This window comes from Eubalaena glacialis, unplaced genomic scaffold (genome assembly GCF_028564815.1).
Source record: "Eubalaena glacialis isolate mEubGla1 unplaced genomic scaffold, mEubGla1.1.hap2.+ XY H_4, whole genome shotgun sequence".
Classification (NCBI taxonomy): domain Eukaryota; kingdom Metazoa; phylum Chordata; class Mammalia; order Artiodactyla; family Balaenidae; genus Eubalaena; species Eubalaena glacialis.
The window spans coordinates 424,968-442,713 of record NW_026871158.1 but is presented as its reverse complement, the minus strand read 5'-3'; the positions used below and the strand labels follow the sequence as shown (position 1 = coordinate 442,713).

Genomic DNA, 17,746 nt, shown 5'->3' with positions numbered 1-17,746 from the left:
GATCACAGGGAGAACAATGAGATTGAATGATGGATTACATTAATTTATATTATTAAAAGGGGACATATTACATCATGGCAGAAGCTTAACTGCATTTTTCAAAGGACATTCTAAGCTTGTTTCTGAAGCATATCATAGTAATGTATCCTCAAGCGAAGATCAGAAGCCCCATGACTTACAACCAGGAGATTATGTACATTGGAAAAGGCAGTATTTAAAAGACTACCTCCACCCTAGATGCAAGGTCCCTTATCAGGTTCTTTTAACTAACTCATGTGCAGCAAAACTGAAGGGAATTGACTCTAGGATTCATGTTTCCCACCTAAAAAGGGCTCCTGCACCAGACTGGTCTATAGAGAGGACTGATGACCTCAAACTCACCTTAAAGTGATGCTCCAATAGGAAAGAAACACCAACACCAGGATGAGAAGGTGACATCAGAAATAGACAGCTATGCCAAAAGGCTGGACCTGACCCATACGGTTATTTACAACATTTTATTCTTGGTTTCTTGGACTTCTGCACACAAACCAAATGTTTTCCTACAATGGGCACAGTTCTGTGCAAATTTTAGAAATCACTCCAATTGTTGGGATTATGGTCAATTACCTGCAGCCGGTACTTCTGGGTTATCTTGGTGGGTTTCTCCACTCCAGGGGTCTGATTGGACGGCCCTTAGGAAATCTATTTTAGAAGAAAGAAATTATAGTTCTGTCAGGCCACTACTGATATTACTAGAGAGGACTCCCTCACTTGACCAATCAAACATACTTATTGTGACCCTAGCCATAAATATGAGTTTTCCATTGAGGTCAGTCAAGCTCAGTCAGAACAATGAACTCAATTTCAATCAAAAGGTGTAAGTTTTTAATTATTAGGAGGGACCCTCCCTCAGTTATGGGATGGATTTTTATGGCTGACACAACGCTATGGTCGTCTAAGTTTAAAGACCTCCCTGCATTGGGAACAGTTAAATCACACTAAAAACCATCAGCCTGATGACACTAGGAAATCAAGCTGTGTACATTATGAAAAATGCCAATATATCATTTCCCGTAAAGATAGTGATATGTATGGAACAGACTGGGTCAGGCGACGCGAATACAGTGGATCGCACCTAACGGAACTCAATGGCTTTGTGGGTCCAATATACGGGCCTGGCTTCCACCAGGATGGCTAGGAAGGTGTACTTTAGGATTCCCCTGGGCTCAAGGCCACTTATGTACAAATTTAGGTATAAGTCCAGCAAATTTACCATCAGTATGAGCCCAATGGACCAAGAGATCTGTATCTCACTGGTATGATTCCTTAGCAGTTATTTTTGTGCCTTCAGTAGGTCTGGAAGATACAGTTTCCCGCATCGAAGGCTTAACAGAATTCAGTCAAAAGGCCTTAAATGATAGCAACCATGCTATTAGCCTACTGAATTCTGAAGTCTCTATGATGAGAAAAGTGGTGCTATAAATTCCTTAACTTGAGGTGCCTGGTTTCCTTTCATTAACCATAATCTTTCAACGTTCCAACTACACGGTTTTTGTTGCAAAACCCCTATATATCCTGGCTCCTCCCTTACCTCTTTGGGGCAGTCTCTCAGAGCTACCTGAGAGGGTGTCTCCCAGGCTATAGTCCTCAGAAAGTCTGCCAAATAGAACAGAATTCTCAGCTTTTAGATTGTGCTTTTTTTTTTTCAGTCAACAAAGCACAACGGAACAATGGAGGAATTTTGTACGTGGACTTTATACTCGATGTCGTTGTTATATTTTCTGAGTCATTACTCTACTGTTAGGTAAGAAAATGTGCTTGTTCTTAGATTTGTACTGAATTGTTTAGGAGGAATGTGTCATGATCTTGAATTAGTTTTCAAATGATTCAGAAGGAAAAAGAAGCTGGGTGCACACACACATATATACACACAAAGAATGGAAATGTGAAGTATTAACAAAAGTGATTAGGGCATAAGTTAAACGTTGGGGAAGGGGGAAATACCAAAACTGCATCCCATGGCTGCTTACTCTGATTTGAGTCAATGACTGTAAAAGTGTTACAAAGCAGAACAATCACAATTATTGGCAGCCTAATCCAAAATAATTATTCCTGATGTAATGCACTTTAATCCACTTTAGAAAGATGCCAAGGGAGGGACTGTATGTCCACATTTGTTATGTGCTGAATAGTTTCGGAACAAAGATTTCCCCACTGGAGATACGGTGATGGGCACAACCAGGATTGGGTGAACAGAAGGGCCAAAAGGATGCTTCGCTGCTCTTAATGTCACAAACGGAGAACAACGACAAGTGTCCAAAATGTGAGGGACCCACGAAACACCCTGAGCCACACGCGGCGCTGAAGAGGGCACATGAAGGAGTAAAAATCCACCCCTTTTAGTTGTCCCTTCCTTTTAATTTAGAGTAGACAGACGTTTCCATGGTACCTGCTGTTTACAGATCTGAGGCCACTCACTTCAATTCCCTCGCGCGTAGGGCACACAGCCCCTCCTTCCAGGGCAGCGCCTGGTGCTGTGCGGCAAAACGTCAGGGGCTCCGCGAAATCCTTTGTCCTTTTCTGCCTACCTTCAGAGGCGGGGGCTGAAGTTTCTCGGGGCCGTAAGGGTCTGCCTGGCCAGCAAACGTGTGTCCGTGGATGGAGCTGACAGCAACGCAGCAGGGCTCTGGGTGCGGGGGGCTGGTCTGGGCGCAGCTGCTACAGCCACTGTCCACCGAGTCGGCTTGCCAACTCCTGAAGGCGGGCATGGCAAAAGCCCCCAAGACGTTCATCAGGGCACTGACTTTACTGCTGCACTCAGAGCACAGCAGCAGAGACGCCCCATATTTGCTTCCAATGACTGAAGACGGTTGCTTTTCTCATGAAATGAAAGGCAGTTCTGTTTCGTGGGGAAGACAGAGCTACAAGGCCTTTCATGAAGAGGGTCCGTCTGTCTGTATCGCCCAATTGCAGCCGCTGAAGATGCCAGCAGCCCGGAACCCCCTCTCCCCGAGCCCTCCCAGCCTCCTGCCCATCCCTGAACACACACCCTCCCCCTCTGCCGTGCACTTTCCCTTCCGAAAATAAATTCCTCTTGAAACTAAATCCAGAGAAAGCCATCAGGAAGAAGTAGCAAGCTTTGGAAGCATGATGCTCTTCATGGAAAACCGTGGAAGTAAAGCAACATGAAAGTGCTGCCGGAAAGGACCCGCAGGGAAGCGATCCACTCGCGGTGCCTGCCCATCTGAGCTACTCCTCTACTGCAGACACGTCTGCCCCACCCCGAGTCAAGCGTTCACCCACGGGCTGCTCCGGGGAAGAGGTAAAGGGCCATCGCATGATTCCGTTTACAAGAAAGGCCCAGGACAGGCAAATCCCTGGAGATGGCACGCAGACAGGCAGCCGCCAGGGGCCGGGAGGACCGGGCAGACTGTTAATGGGTATGGGGTTTCCTTTCGGCACGACGAAAACGCCCTCAACCTGAGTGTGACGTTGGCGGCACAGCTCTGTGCCTGCACTGCAAACCAGCGAATTGTCCACTTAATGGGTGAACCGTATGGCAGGGAGATTATATCCCAATAAAGCAGTTAATAAAGAAAAAGACAAAACTTAAAGGGCCCTATCGTATTCAATCCGGGCAGAGGGAGTCCCTCAACAGTCCGCCTCTTTGAGAGAAATTCGGGGAACAGAAGGAAAGGTGAAAAGCCTGCGCGTAGAGCTGGGGTCAATGTACTGCCCTCGTGCAGACTGGCATACAATCCCCCGTGAGAATCCCGACTTCTGGGCAAAGGTACCGAAGAGTCGCCGCACACATTCTACATCGCGTTGTGTCTGACGAACATCCCGGCTGCCTCTCCGCCGAGGGGCTGCTGGCCGCGCTCACCTCTCGGACACGGCCTCGGCCTGCTCCTCCGTGCGCTCCATCTCCAGGATCTCCTCCTCCGTGTACTCCAGCTTCACCCGCTCCTCGGCCAGCTCTCTCTCCACCGCCTGCAGCTGGGCCGTGGTTCTCGCCAGCAGCACCGTCACCGCGTCCTACAGGACGAAAGGGACGCTGCCAAGAAGCAGCCGAGGCCAGCGGCGTGCGGGCGGCAAAGCGGAAAGCGGGCGCGTGCACGGCCCTTGGGGAGCATCCCTGCTGCCGGGCTGGTGGCCGTCCCCGGCTGCTCTCCAGCAGGAAGCAGCTCACCCCCGGTTGACAGCAAGACAGTAACTTGGCCTTTCCATGTAGCTCTGAGGACTCAAATTTTAAAGCAACCAACGCATCACTCATGATCATGAACATGTTGCATTAAAGAATATTACCATGAATGGCCACATACATCACTACAGTCCGTTTTTATTACTTCCCTTGAAACCCTGCTTCTTCATCGCCACTGTGTTCTAAGACTAAGTCTACACACGTTTCTTAGAAACAATGTCCCCAGGAAAAGCCCGTCTCAAAGCCAGGCCACCTACTGTCTTTCCAGACGTGGTGTGTGCAGGGTCCCGGAAGTCGCTGTGCCCCAGCCGCTCGTCCTCCCGCCGGGGCGGCTCGGGGCCGGTGAACACCTGCACCGAGTACCAGCGCAGCTGCATCTCGCTCGAACCATCGTAATCAGCCAAGTTAATCTGAGCAATGCCCTGTGCGGTGTTAAAAAAAAAAAGGCAGAACAGGCCCTGAATGACTGCACCTTAACAACCAATGGGCATCAAGGTTAGCCTTTAATCTTTTTTTTTTTTTTTTTTTAATTAATTTTTTTTTTGGCTGTGCTGGGTCTTCGTTTCTGCACGAGGGCTTTCTCCAGTTGCGGCAAGCGGGGGCCACTCTTCATCGCGGTGCGCGGGCCTCTCACTATCGCGGCCTCTCTTGTTGCGGAGCACGGGCTCCAGACGCGCAGGCTCAGCAGTTGTGGCTCACGGGCCTAGTTGCTCCGCGGCATGTGGGATCCCCCCAGACCAGGGCTCGAACCCGTGTCCCCTGCATTGGCAGGCAGACTCCCAACCACTGCGCCACCAGGGAAGCCCACCCTTTAACCTTAAGCAGAAAGAATGGAAAGTATTTCATTCTTACTAACAGGACTAAGGTAAAACGAAAGTGGTGTTAAAGTGGTGTTGGAGGATGCTAGGGAGGATGACTCTCATGCTGCTTATTCAGCTCTATTAGAAACTGCTAGGAAGGGAAGAAGCAAAGAGAACAAAAGGTAACTCACAGTGAAGAAAATGGAAACTTCAGGATTGGATCTCACCCAGACTCTGGCCTATATGTTTCCTCCCTTGCTGATTTTAATCTGTATGTTACTCTGAAACAAACTGTAACCAAACAGAAGAACAGACAGAAACTGAGGAAGAGAGACAGGAAGAAAAGCAGGATTGAGGGAGAAGACAGGAGGATAGAAAGACTGATGTCAGAGACTGACAAAAAGAGACGGGGAAAGAGGGGTGGAAGGTAGGAAGGAGAGGGTGAGGAGGGCACCGTACCAGCAGTTCTTCCTGCAGCTGCGGATTCACTGAGCACATGTATAACTGAAGGGACTCCAACATCACCATGTTTGACTGCACAGGGATTTTGAAAACTTCATTAAACACCAAAAGAAAGTCCGAAGAACTGACCTACCTTGGGAGAGAGAAAAAAAAAGGGGAAGAAAAGGAAAGGAAAGAAAAGAAAAGAAAAAAAATTAGCAAAAAGAAAACATAAAAATCAGCAATTATAACTTCAGGGGGAGTCAAACAGACTTTCTGCTTTCACCACCTTTGTGGCAAAACATCTGCACTGATCTTTTCACGGCCCCCTGGCTCCCTCTCCAAGCTCTGCCTGCCTTGCCTCTCAGACTGCTTGCCCACCGAGGCACCCGCCGGGCTGGGCTCCCGGCCCTATCCACCCCCAGCACGGAAGCCAGCACCCAGGAGAAGCTCCAGCATCAGTGGAGTGAAGTACACCATCAGGGCGAACCCTCAGCCGCTGAACACCAGGCTGCTTCCAAGGCCTTCGGGAGGCCAGTTTACAAAGACGACTCACGGAAGGGGAAGGCACCGTCAGGCCTGAGCACCCATCACAGGTGGGTTCACCCGCCAGGGTAAGTGGGACCTCACACCCCCATCGGGCACCCATCTCCCCACCGGAGACAACACAGATTTCCTTCTCCCTGCTCGGACAAGGATGCCTGATCCCAGCCTGAGGCCTCTTCAGGCACCTCATCAGATCTCAAGAGCCGAGTGTGGCTGTGTCGCCACCAGCCTTGTGACCAGGATGGACGTTTTAAGCCCCAACGCTGCCGATGATGGGCACCCGGCACTTTGTCAGCATGGCCACGGCACATAACCAGCCTGGCTCCAGTAACTCCACCTGCCTCAAATAATAAACCAGCCTCTTCTTAAAACTTACAATCCTTTAGATTTCACACAGACATTCCCTGGCGTGTTATTCTAAATTCAGGTTCCAACACAGTCTTTTCCCTCCCCAAACTGCCACGTGCAGCAGGTCAGCCAGCGGTGCCGTGTGGAGGAGGGCCCGGGGGGAGGACACGGCCCCCACCGGCGCGGGAGCTTACATTTTGCAGTCTTCCTTCACCACCAGCCCGGCAAAGTTCTTCAGTTGGAGCACGTTCACGAGGAGACACTCGCTGGCACTGTCGTGCCTAGAAAATAAAATGCACGTTCACAGGCTGCAAATGCCCCACGGTGGAGAAATCCTGCTTGAACTACCGCAGTGGTCCTCACCCCACCCCCAGGGGACCTGTGCGAAGTCTAGAGACGTTTCTTACTGTCACACTGAGTGGAGGGGGGTGGCTACTGGATCTAGTGGGTGGAGGCCAGGGCTGCTGCTCAACACCCCAGAGGGCACAGGACGGCCCCAACCAAGAATGACCCAGCCCGAATGTCACGAGTGCCGAGAAACACTAGGATGACAAGAGTGAGCAAAAGAAAGAAATGAAATGGAGGTGTTTGTAATGAGGTGGATGGAGTTAGAGTCTGTCATACAGAGTGAAGTAAGTCAGAAAGAGAAAAACAAATACAGTATGCTAACACATATATATGGAATCTAAGGGAAAAAAAAAAAAAAAAAAAAGAGGTCATGAAGAACCTAGTGGCAAGATGGGAATAAAGACACAGACCTACTAGAGAATGGACTTGAGGATATGGGGAGGGGGAGGGGTGAGATGTGACAGGGTGAGAGAGTGTCATGGACATATATACACTACCAAATGTAAAACAGAAAACTAGTGGGAAGCAGCCGCATAGCACAGGGAGATCGGCTCGGTGCTTTGTGACCACCTAGAGGGGTGGGATAGGGAGGGTGGGAGGGAGGGAGATGCAAGAGGGAAGAGATATGGCAACATATGTATATGTGTAACTGATTCACTTTGTTGTAAAGCAGAAGCTAGCACACCATTGTAAAGCAATTATACTTCAATAAAGATGTTTAAAGGTTAAAAAAAAAAAAAAAAAAAAGAAAGCTGCTGGGATGTGATCATCCTGCCTCGTTCGCCTGAACACTGCTGGTTACTGCCTTCATAGACACTGCAGCTAGAAACCAAAACGCTTAGTGTTGCACAGCACCTGGCTACCCCAGCTCCGGCGGGAACTTCCCCGAGGGCCTGACCGTGCCCATGGGGTGACAGTCCCCAGCTGTGACTCGGTGTTGGAGGACGGCAGTGGAGCCGCTCTTGCCCATCTCTCCTTCCCGCCACCTCTGTCCCTTCACCTGAGAACGCTGAGATGGGCCCGGGGGTACCCAGGCCAGGGACCAGCAGCCGGATCACGCGGGTCCCCCCACGCCTCCTGGCCTGTGTGTGGAGGTGTGAGTCGCCGGGCGGGCCCCAATCTACCCGTCGTCTTTATGAGCAACAGGGAAGGAGCCTTCTGTACTCACAAAAATCCAACATGGATCTGGGGCCCCTCGTTACCGCAAGCGTCTCCAGGCACAGGCTCGTCGGCATCCTCACTCCTGCGCACAACCGGAAAGGCACCGCGTTATTCCGAGGGGACCTGCTTACCTCGGGCTCCGCAGAAGCTCTCTCACACTAGGGGTGCTTCTCACTGAGAAGGGCTTTATTAAGTTGCGACATAAATAAATGCTTTAAGTGACTGACAGGGCACGGCAGGTCCCCAGGATCCATGACGTCACCTCCCAGGGTACCTGCTGGCGAAGTGGCCTTTTTGAGAAAATACCTCTCAAAACCACACGTGATATTCACGACAACGTTCAAAAACATATACTTTTAAAACCTTTGCAAGGGGGACTTCTGGCGGTCCAGTGGTTTAAGACTCCGCGCTTCCACTGCAGGGGGCGCGGGTGCGATCCCTGGTCAGGGAACTAAGATCCCGCAAGCTGAGCAGCGCAGCCAAAAAAAAAAAAAAAAAAAAAAAGTTGGCGACAAGTGAAATGCATACAGACATCTGAGCTGAAAAAATGACATCAAAGGTCTCAAACAAAATAAAGCCCACGAGGGGTTTTGTTCTTGCAAAGCGATTCCTCCAGCGAAGGAAAGGGGACAGGGGGAACATCCATTTCTAGTGAACGTCCTTTCTAGAAAAGCAGGTCTCTCTCGCACACTGGTTCCCCTTTTCCGGCTCTACTGGGCTCATGCCTTCCAACCCCCGGGGCCGGAGAGAAAGCAGTCATCCTAGATGCCCGAAGCCAGGCCAGTCCCCAGACGCCACCTGGGAGGAGAGGGGGTCCATGGGGATGCTAAGGGCCCCTCCCGCATGGAGAGAAGCCAGAAGAGCTGCACCCCGGAGACACACAGAGTGTCAAGCCAGACAGGTCTCGGCAGGGGTGCCTTTTGGGAAGTCAGCCCAGGGAGGCCAGAAGGTCAGCTTCTAACCTTTTGGTGGCAGGTTCAAACACGCCGCTGTCGCTGGCCAGCGAGTAATCGGACAGGCAGGCAGACACGCAGCACGCTCTCCGCTCCAGCCTCTGGGCGCTGTCTTCTCGGGGGGGTCACCGCTGCAAGCGAGAGACACGGCCGGGCTCAGGAGGCGACAGCGCGGGAGCCCAGGGCAGAGCAGAGACAAAGGCACGAAGTGGTAGAGACAGGCCAGCACGTGTGCAGATGTGTGTTTACATGCGCTCTGCTCCAGTCTTTTCTTCTATTGGAAAATGGAAGAAACAGGCTTCTGGCTACTTCTTTAAAAGCTCTTTAAATGATCATCAATCTCCTTTCACCTCCTTAATGAGCGCACAGGTCAGAAGGTGGCGGGAAGGCCTTTGGCGTGGCCCTTTGAGAGAGCGTCACACGGGAAGCCCGGGAGAGAGACTTCGCCTGCACGCGGATGGCAGCGCACTCTCCGAGAAGTGGGAGGGGGTTGTTTCCTCCTTGACGCTGCTTGGTATTCTCCATACTTTATACAAGGAACATAGGCCACACTGCTTTATACTCAGAAGACAGAGTTTTTAAAAAGCATCAAATAACCCCCAACAAAATGGAGTGACTTTCAAGTCAGAGGACACAGAGGCACCCAGACTCGGCCTCTGCCAACGTCTCCGTGACCCCTCTGCCGCTCTAACTGCAGCGCCCTCCTCAGCAGCCCTGGGGCCAGGCTGGCTTCCAGAACTGTCTCCTGGGATTAGAAAGGACCATCACCGGGCAGCTTATTTTTGTCTCATATCTATTTTAACCAAGAGCCCAAGACAACCACTGACATTTTCCCTTTTACCATTTCATCAACTCTTTCTACTCCTTCCCTCACAGCAACAAGTTTCTTTTAACAAAAGCAACAGAAACAGGCATGCCGTCTCCCGCTGCTAAATGTGACGACGGACACAGGAACCTCAACACTTTCGAGAGAGGCACACACGGTTAGAACACAGGCTTAAAGCATGAAGCCCCAGAGTGAGCCTCACGCCAGCATCATGATGCCTCTTGTTAATAATGCAGGTCCCTCTGGTCTCTCTATGTTCTCCGGCCATCTAAGCTCTAGAAATTGAAAATCTAGACATCTGTGCACCCCTGACACCAATGACCACCTCTTTTCTTTTTTTTTCTTTTGGCTGCGCTGGGCCTTCTCTAGTTGTGGTGAGCGGGGGCTACTCTTCATTCCGGTGCACGGGCTTCTCAGGTCGGTGGCTTCTCTTGCTGCGGAGCATGGGCTCTAGGCATGCGGACTTCAACAGTTGCAGCGCATGGGCTCAGCAGTTGTGGCACACAGGCCCTAGAGCGCGCGAGCTTCAGTAGTTGCAGCTCTGGGCTCAGTAGTTGTGGCTCGCGGGCTCTAGAGTGCAAGCTCAGTAGTTGTGGCGCACGGGCTGAGCTGCTCCGTGGCACGTGGGATCTTCCTGGACCAGGGCTCGAATGCGTGTCCCCTGCACTGGCAGGCGGATTCTTAACCACTGCGCCACCAGGGAAATCCCCAACCATCTCTCTTTTCAGCCAAATTATTATTCACAGCAACAATTAAACCCCAATATATTCATCGGGATACAAAACAGGGCTGTGGCCTTTGGTCTCACGATGTTAACGGCAGACAAAAGCCGACCTTTCAAAGGTCTGCAGCGCCCAGCGTGGGGGCCACCGGCTCCGCCTCAGTCAGGGGCAGAAGCTGGCTCCGTCCTGGGGTGGCCGGAGGCACCGACTCTCAGATCGTAGATGACGACTCCCAAGTCCAGCTCTGCTCGTCACCCCCGCCCCACGGAAGGACCCAGAGCCCCCAGCTCTGAATTGCGGAGAGAACCCCTCAGTTTGCTGCATGGAACCCCAGCAAACACAATGGCTCACTACTTCCATTCCCAGCCCTGACACTCGGCCTTACATGCCTTTAAGGAAGTAACACCGCACAATGATCCAGTTAACTTCCAGGCAACCCAATGGTGTGACTGACAAAATTGCTCTCTCACTGCAATGAAAGTGGATGAAGAGAGAAAGGAAATGGGGGAATCAACCCTCAGTGATCCTGGGCTTAGCACATTCACGGAGCAACCGGATGCAGGAGTTGACAGAAGGAGGTACGGTCAGCACTTGCCCTGGGTGAGAAAGAAAGCACACGGCACACTCCACAGTACACACCGCAACCGTCTGCTCTTGGGCTTCAAGGCAACGAGACGGAAAGTGGGGAGCAACGCCAGTGAAGTAAGGAATAAACAAGCTTCCACACATTCATTTTATAAACCTCTGACCCTTCCATCATTAAACACAGACACACAGACACTGAGACCTAAGGACAGCAACGCTGCTTGACAAAAGGGAGGAAAGTATAAGGAAAATCACACCGTGGGCAAAGCTGCCAGCTGGCATATTAAAATAATGAAAGCGTTAAAGTCTGGGGAAAAAAACACAAGAAGGAAAAAATACGTCAAGCTCTTAGAAAAGTTCTTACACAACTTTCATAGCCAGGATGAATACCGTTCAAACGACAACAACAATAATAAGAGCAACTGTTGAGCTACATTAAAGCACAGCTATGAGCTATGCCCTTCCTGACCACACCCCGACCATCCTAAATACACTGATTCACTGCACAAAGATGTGGCACAGCCTGACCAGCAAGGCGAAGCGGAAGTCCAAGGTCACTTACAGTGAACATTTCTGTCGAGCCGCATGAGAAAAGAGATTAAAAAAAAAAAAAAAAAAGCACAAAGTGAAAAAACTGTAGCATTTAAGCCAACAATTTTAAACAGGGTATGAATGTAAAAAAAACATCAATAAACAGATGAACAAAGTCAAAATATTTATGGACGTATTAGCAAATACCAGTGCGAAATGAAAACAGGAACGGATTTCAGAATCATGACACATTTGACTTTTAAAGTGTGGGGAAGATAAAATTGTAGTAAACATGTAAAAACGGTTAAAGATGACAGTTTATTTCCCCACTCCCCTGCCCCACCTTCTGTCCCCTCAGACTGACTTAAAACACAATGGGCAATTCTGAATCTTATGTTACTAAAATTCTTCTCGCTAAAGCTTGCTTGAGTCAAACTTAGACGGTACTGTTCTTAGTCAGACTGGAGAGTGGAGGGAACTACGTGACCTCGGGCGTCATAAATGAGGGGTGGGGTTATTATAACGAGTACTGAGATCCTCGCCAACTTTCTGAAGCTGCGATGACTCTAGGCTCAGGCATTCCCACAAGCATCAAGGGAGGCAAGGAGTCACCCTGCGTCCAGGCCTGAAGCTGCTCACCCAGCCCTGCGCAAGCACCTATCAAGACCCATTCACTGAGTCAAGTACCTCTAGTTTGTAAGGGCCCAATTCTACTCATACGTGAACGCACCACCAGGTGGCAGTATCTGACCGTGCCGATAGCAAAGACCTCCCAGTCTACGAAGCTTGAAGCACTACAACATCCACCACCAAGTGGTGGATGAAATATAAAGAAATCAGCATCAGAAATTAAGTCAGCTCTTCTCCTTCCCACCCAGTCTCTCCCCTGGACCGAAAGGGGTCCTTACATCTTTTGCTGACTTTGTGTATAACTGGATTGATACTTCTATATTTCGGACTGTTTGCATAGGGAAAAGAAAAGTTTGCACAGGGAAAAGAAGAGTAAAGGCTAGACAATAAGTGAAAATGGAAAAGTTTTAAGGAAAGTTTGCAAAGGGAAAAGAAAAAAGTTAGACAATAAGTGAAAATGGACAAAAGAATACGGGTATAAAAAAGAACAAAGTAAATGCAGCTTACCTATGCATATGAACTATGGAAATAATTCATATTGGGATGTTGAAATAATGTATGAGCAGCATTTGCAAACAAAAAAGATAGGAAAACAATGGAGGTGCCAATTAGCCAAGGGACTGATTCAGAACATAGCTGGTCTGTCATCAGATATGTAAATGCTAAGAGAAACTAGTACTGTGTATATAACCCATGGGTAACAAAATGGTGTATTTGTTGAAGAGCAATGAAGCCGCGAGTCAACCAGATCTAAGGGTGCGCCCAAGGATATGCAGTTAGAGTTGAGTAGGCACGGATTTGAACAGCACCAGAGAAAGTAATTTGGTAGAAATGACTAATGCTTACTGGGACAACTTCTGAAATCATGCAAAATACTGTCATTTCCTGCGTGACAGAATTAAGTCTTTGAAAATTCCAGGAACAAAGGATGAAGAGATGAAGTCACAGGGCCAACGTCAGTAGACATTTCTGCCGGGCCACAGCCAGACAGCAGCCCCAGTGCTGGTCTGAGGCGGGCACACACAGAACGTTGCATCTGGGCACACGCCCTGGAGAGTTCATGAAGGCCCGAGTACCTCTTCAGCAGCCTCCGAATGTGGAGGAACTGTCTCATTTTCGACAATTAAGTATATTCTGAAAACAAGCCAAATGCCTGGGAAAGACTACTTTCCATGACATTTCAAGGACCCAGGGCAAAAGCACGCAGAACGAGCGAGCGAGCGGGCGTGCGGGCCTCCTCTTGCCCTGGAGAGTCCTAAGCTGAGGGCTCACTAGGCCACAGCAGAGCCAGCTGGCTTCCATGCGGATGCACGCGGCTTCCTCCCTGAACTCGAGACCTTTCCTCCCCGGCCCCGGGGCACCCACCGGACCCATCAGGACGTACGTGCAGCCGTGGGAGCGGCAGCCGCTTGGGGTCCTCGCTCGCGAGGTCCTTCCCCGTCCCCGGGGCACCCGTGCGGCGGCAGGGACGCCGCGCCCGGCGGGTCTTCGTCCCCCAAGGCGGAGGCCTGAGCGCACAGCCTGTCCAGGGCGCCCAGGCCCGCCACCTCGAAGGCGTCCCCGAGCTGGGCCAGGGGCGAGTCTCGCGAGGCCGGGAGGAAGGGCGTGTCCAAGCGCGAGCTGGGCGGGGACAGCGAGGACAGGGACGCCAGGGACTGCGGCGTGTCCAGGGAGCGCGTGTGTTTGTGGAGGCCCGCGGGGCCCGGGGCCTCCGCCAAGGGGGCGTCCCGGCGCAGGGAGTCGAAGGAGACGAGGTCGAAGCGCAGGAGCGGGCCGCCCTCGGCGTCGGGCTTCTCGTACTGCGGGAGGCCGTAGATGTCGGTGAAGCTGACGGAGCTCAGGGAGCCCCGGCTGGAGGCCAGGGAGCCGCGGCTGGAGGCCAGGGAGCCGCGGCTGCTCCCCGAGGAGACGGTCAGGGTGCTGGCGGACAGGCTGAAACGAGAAGAGCAGCCTGGAGTCCGCGGCTGGAGCCTGCTCGTCCCCACCGCGAGCCGAGCCTCCGGTCTGCTCCACGAGGAGCAAAACTCTGCCTCGGGCCCGTTCACCCGGCGCCTCTTCAACACCTCGGAGCGTTTTAAGACACCCCTCCACCCCCGCCCCTTCGTGACTATCTCCTTTGTTTCTTTGATTGTCAGTAGAGAGCAGTAGTAAACGTCAAGGGCTCTTGCTCGAGTTCAAGTTCCAGCTCAAACTCAAGACTAGCTGAATGCATTTGATTTGGTCACGGGCTTTGCCCTTTCCCAGCCTCCCACCTTCTCACCCGGCGCTGGGATGATAGCGGTTCCTGCCTCAAGGCGCTGTGAGGAGGAGAACTGAGAAAATAATACCCAGAAAGCCCCTAACACTACACTTCACGATACGGTAAGTGCTTGAAAACTGGAGCTCTTACTGAGCATCCAAATCTGATTTTAAAGATATTCAGGCCTAATTAAAATGAATATCTTAAAAAAAAATAATTAAAAGTGTATGTGTGCATCTATGTAGATGGACATACACACTCCTGATGCTCTGAGTTACAAAATCCTTCGATAAATCTGACTTAAGATTCATTACTCTGAAGTCACACTTGGTTCTCCTCATATTCCTTGGGTCATATATAAGCAGCTCGTCTTAAAAATATCCTGTCTTCACTTTCCTGTCCTGTGCTTACAACCACTGCAGGTTCTAAGTTCTGGGAGAGAAAACCAGGGGCGCTATCAAAGCGTGAAGTTCACGGCCACTATGTTATAAGATGATAATCAAGTTACCTACCTTTGTAACTGGGACTGGAGATAGGACATTAGGCAGGTGGCTTCTTCCAGCTGCATCAGGAGACAGTTTCTTTTTTCCTGAAGTAGAATCCTGTAGGTACAAACACAGTCCACTGGTGGATTTCAAAGATGCCAAGTATATTTTCCTAACAAGAAATTCAACTCTATATTCCACCAAAACAGATTAATGACTATCAGTTCTAAAAGCACACCTACGTCACAAGTTCCAAGATAACTGGGTTTTTTTTTTGTTTTATTTCGCACTGTACCTCTAGAATCCTGAACAGTGCGAGTGATCCACACTAGAAGTTGGATGTGTGATGGAACAGATGTGTGGATGGATGGATAGAGAGATAAGATGGACGGATGGGAGGATGAGTGGGTGGACAGGCAGGTAAATAGACAGACGGATGGGAATCCAGCAGATGGGTTCAAATGCAGGGCTCATAGAAATCTACTGGATTTCCTTGGAATAAATCTGATTCCCTCATCCTAGGCCCTCTTCCAGGCAAAAAATAAATGCAATTCTAGTATCTAGAGAATAAAAGATCACAATCAAATGAAACAAAATATCAACCGTGTCCCTAGATCATGGGTTGGAGGTATATACTTCTTCTTCCTTCTGCCTTCTTCTACTTCATAATTTTCTAGAATATTTTTCTCCTACTGTAGTAAGCCTACTGCCGAGACTAGAGCCCTGCACATACAGTAAATAATTGTTGAACAGAGGGGACTGATTAATCTTGCCTTTATAACGAAAGACTGATTTACAAATCAAAATGATTGCATTTTGACACGTGACAGTGGAAAGAACCCATTAAACAAAGTTTTTCACCTGTTAGGGAAGGCAAAATGCTCAAGGAGAGGAAACCAGAAGGAGGTGAACTTTGGCAGCAGCCAGAGTTACAAAGTGTTGACTATTACTGATAAGCAAAAACTGGTATACCACTAATTTACAAAATGGAAGACAAGCTACTCAGAATTAATTTAAAGCCTGAATGATAAACATAAACTGTATCATACCTTCGTTTCTCTTAGATGGAAACAGAACTTCAAAATGTTTCCATGTAAAGCTCTTGTTTTATAGTAAAGACACATCATTCCTTTATAATCTAGCATGCAGGAATCACAGTACTTTCTGACTAATCAAATACCTTCGTAGCAAGAGCAAATGACCAAATTTAGATCTGAATAGTAAACGAGTGGTTTTCCAGGTGTGGTCCAAGGATCAGTGGGGATCCCAGAGACCCTTTTAGGGTGTCTAGTAAGGCTCCATTTCTCAGTGACACATCCATATGCAGTCAGATTTTCTTCATGTACCTAATCAAATTGACACATCACAACACCTGGTCAAGCAGCTGTCTTCCACTAAGTAAACCACTTGCCAAAATTGTAAAACCATACCACTCTTCTACACAATTATTAAAAATTATTTTTTATAAAATAAATTTTTCATGTTAAAATATAATGGGCATTATTATCACATAATAGATGATAAATATTTTTAAACTTCTCCATTCTAATTACTCATACATTAAATATAATCAGATAAAATCCACAAAAACAAAAGTGCTTCAGGATCCTTAGACTTTTTTTTTTTTAACAACTCTATTGGAGCTTAACTGTTCCACAATGGTGTGTCAGCCTCCGCTGTACAACAAACTGAATCAGCTACACACACACACACACACACACACACACACACACACATCCCCACATCTCCTCCCTCCTGCGTCTCCCTCCCACCCTCCCTATCCCAACCCTCTAGGTGGTCACAAAGCACCGAGCTGATCTCCCTGTGCTATGCGGCTGCTTCCCACTAGCTAGCTGTTTTACATTTGGTAGTGTATATATGTCCATGCCACTCTCTCACTTTGTCCCAGCTTACCCTTCCCCCTCCCCGTGTCCACAAGTCCATTCTCTACGTCTGCGTCTTTATTCCTGTCCTGCCCCTAGGTTCTTCACAACCTTTTTTTTTTTTTTTTTAAAGTCCATATATATGTGTTAGCATATGGTATTTGTTTTTCTCTTTCTGACTTACTTCACTCTGTATGACAGACTCTAGGTCCATCCACCTCACTACAAATAACTCAATTTCCTTTCTTTTTGTGGCTGAGTAATATTCCACTGTATATATGTGCCACATTTTCTTTATCCATTCATCTGTTGATGGACACTTAGGTTGCTTCCATGTCCTGGCTATTGTAAACAGAGCTGCAACGAACATTGTGGTACATGACTCTTTTTTTTGAATTATGGTTTTCTCAGGGTATATGCCCAGTAGTGGGATTGTTGGGTCGTATGGTAGTTCTATTTTTAGTTTTTTAAGGAACCTCCACTTAGACATTTTAATAGTGTAAAAATGTTCTAGAACCAAAAACCTCAAAAATGCTACAGTAAATTCTTCTAACTATAGGCTTTTAAAGTATCCATTTCCCTATAACATTTTAATATTTAGGGAAAATATTTTAGGAATGTCTTGTATAAAATAAAAATAACTTTTAAAAAGCAATTCTGAAGTTACAGTGAATGAATTCTTTATGCCATAACGCAAGAGACGTATTATCTAACAAAAACGGCACAGTATGATTGCCCATTTCAGGATGGCAACATGGAAAGATCCTGAACTCACTTCCTCCCACGAACATGTTGAATCTACAGATACATATGGAACAGTTTCCTCTGGAGAAAACATAAGAACTGGTGGAGTGACCCCTTCACATCAGGCGAATGAGAGGAGAACACACTGAAGTAGGTAGGAAAGGCTGAGACACAATTTTGCCATACACAGCATGGTGACCACGATCAGTAGGGAAGTCAAAACCAAGAGCTTCTCCCTGAGGAGCAAAGAGTTTGAACCCCACGTTGGGCACCTCAACTTTTAAGGCCTGCACCTGAGCGAGGAGCACCCAAAACATGTGA

General features: G+C 48.9%; 1 protein-coding gene across 1 annotated transcript in view; it reads right to left on the bottom strand.

The window, feature by feature from the left end:
* Window positions 1-14,911, bottom strand: part of LOC133083033 (protein WWC3-like) — a 42,700-nt gene extending 27,789 nt beyond the window's left edge. The window contains exons 1-11 of the mRNA XM_061179694.1: window positions 14,826-14,911; window positions 13,455-14,006; window positions 10,636-10,646; window positions 8,790-8,895; window positions 7,835-7,909; window positions 6,513-6,599; window positions 5,915-6,107; window positions 5,443-5,574; window positions 4,441-4,605; window positions 3,866-4,017; window positions 2,571-2,736 (exon numbers count right to left, since the gene is read on the bottom strand). Of these exons, the coding sequence (XP_061035677.1) occupies window positions 2,571-2,736; window positions 3,866-4,017; window positions 4,441-4,605; window positions 5,443-5,574; window positions 5,915-6,107; window positions 6,513-6,599; window positions 7,835-7,909; window positions 8,790-8,895; window positions 10,636-10,646; window positions 13,455-14,006; window positions 14,826-14,881 (1,695 nt within the window). The 5' untranslated portion in view covers window positions 14,882-14,911. The remainder of the gene's footprint in view (window positions 1-2,570; window positions 2,737-3,865; window positions 4,018-4,440; window positions 4,606-5,442; window positions 5,575-5,914; window positions 6,108-6,512; window positions 6,600-7,834; window positions 7,910-8,789; window positions 8,896-10,635; window positions 10,647-13,454; window positions 14,007-14,825) is intronic.
* Between the last annotated feature and the right edge of the window lie 2,835 nt (window positions 14,912-17,746).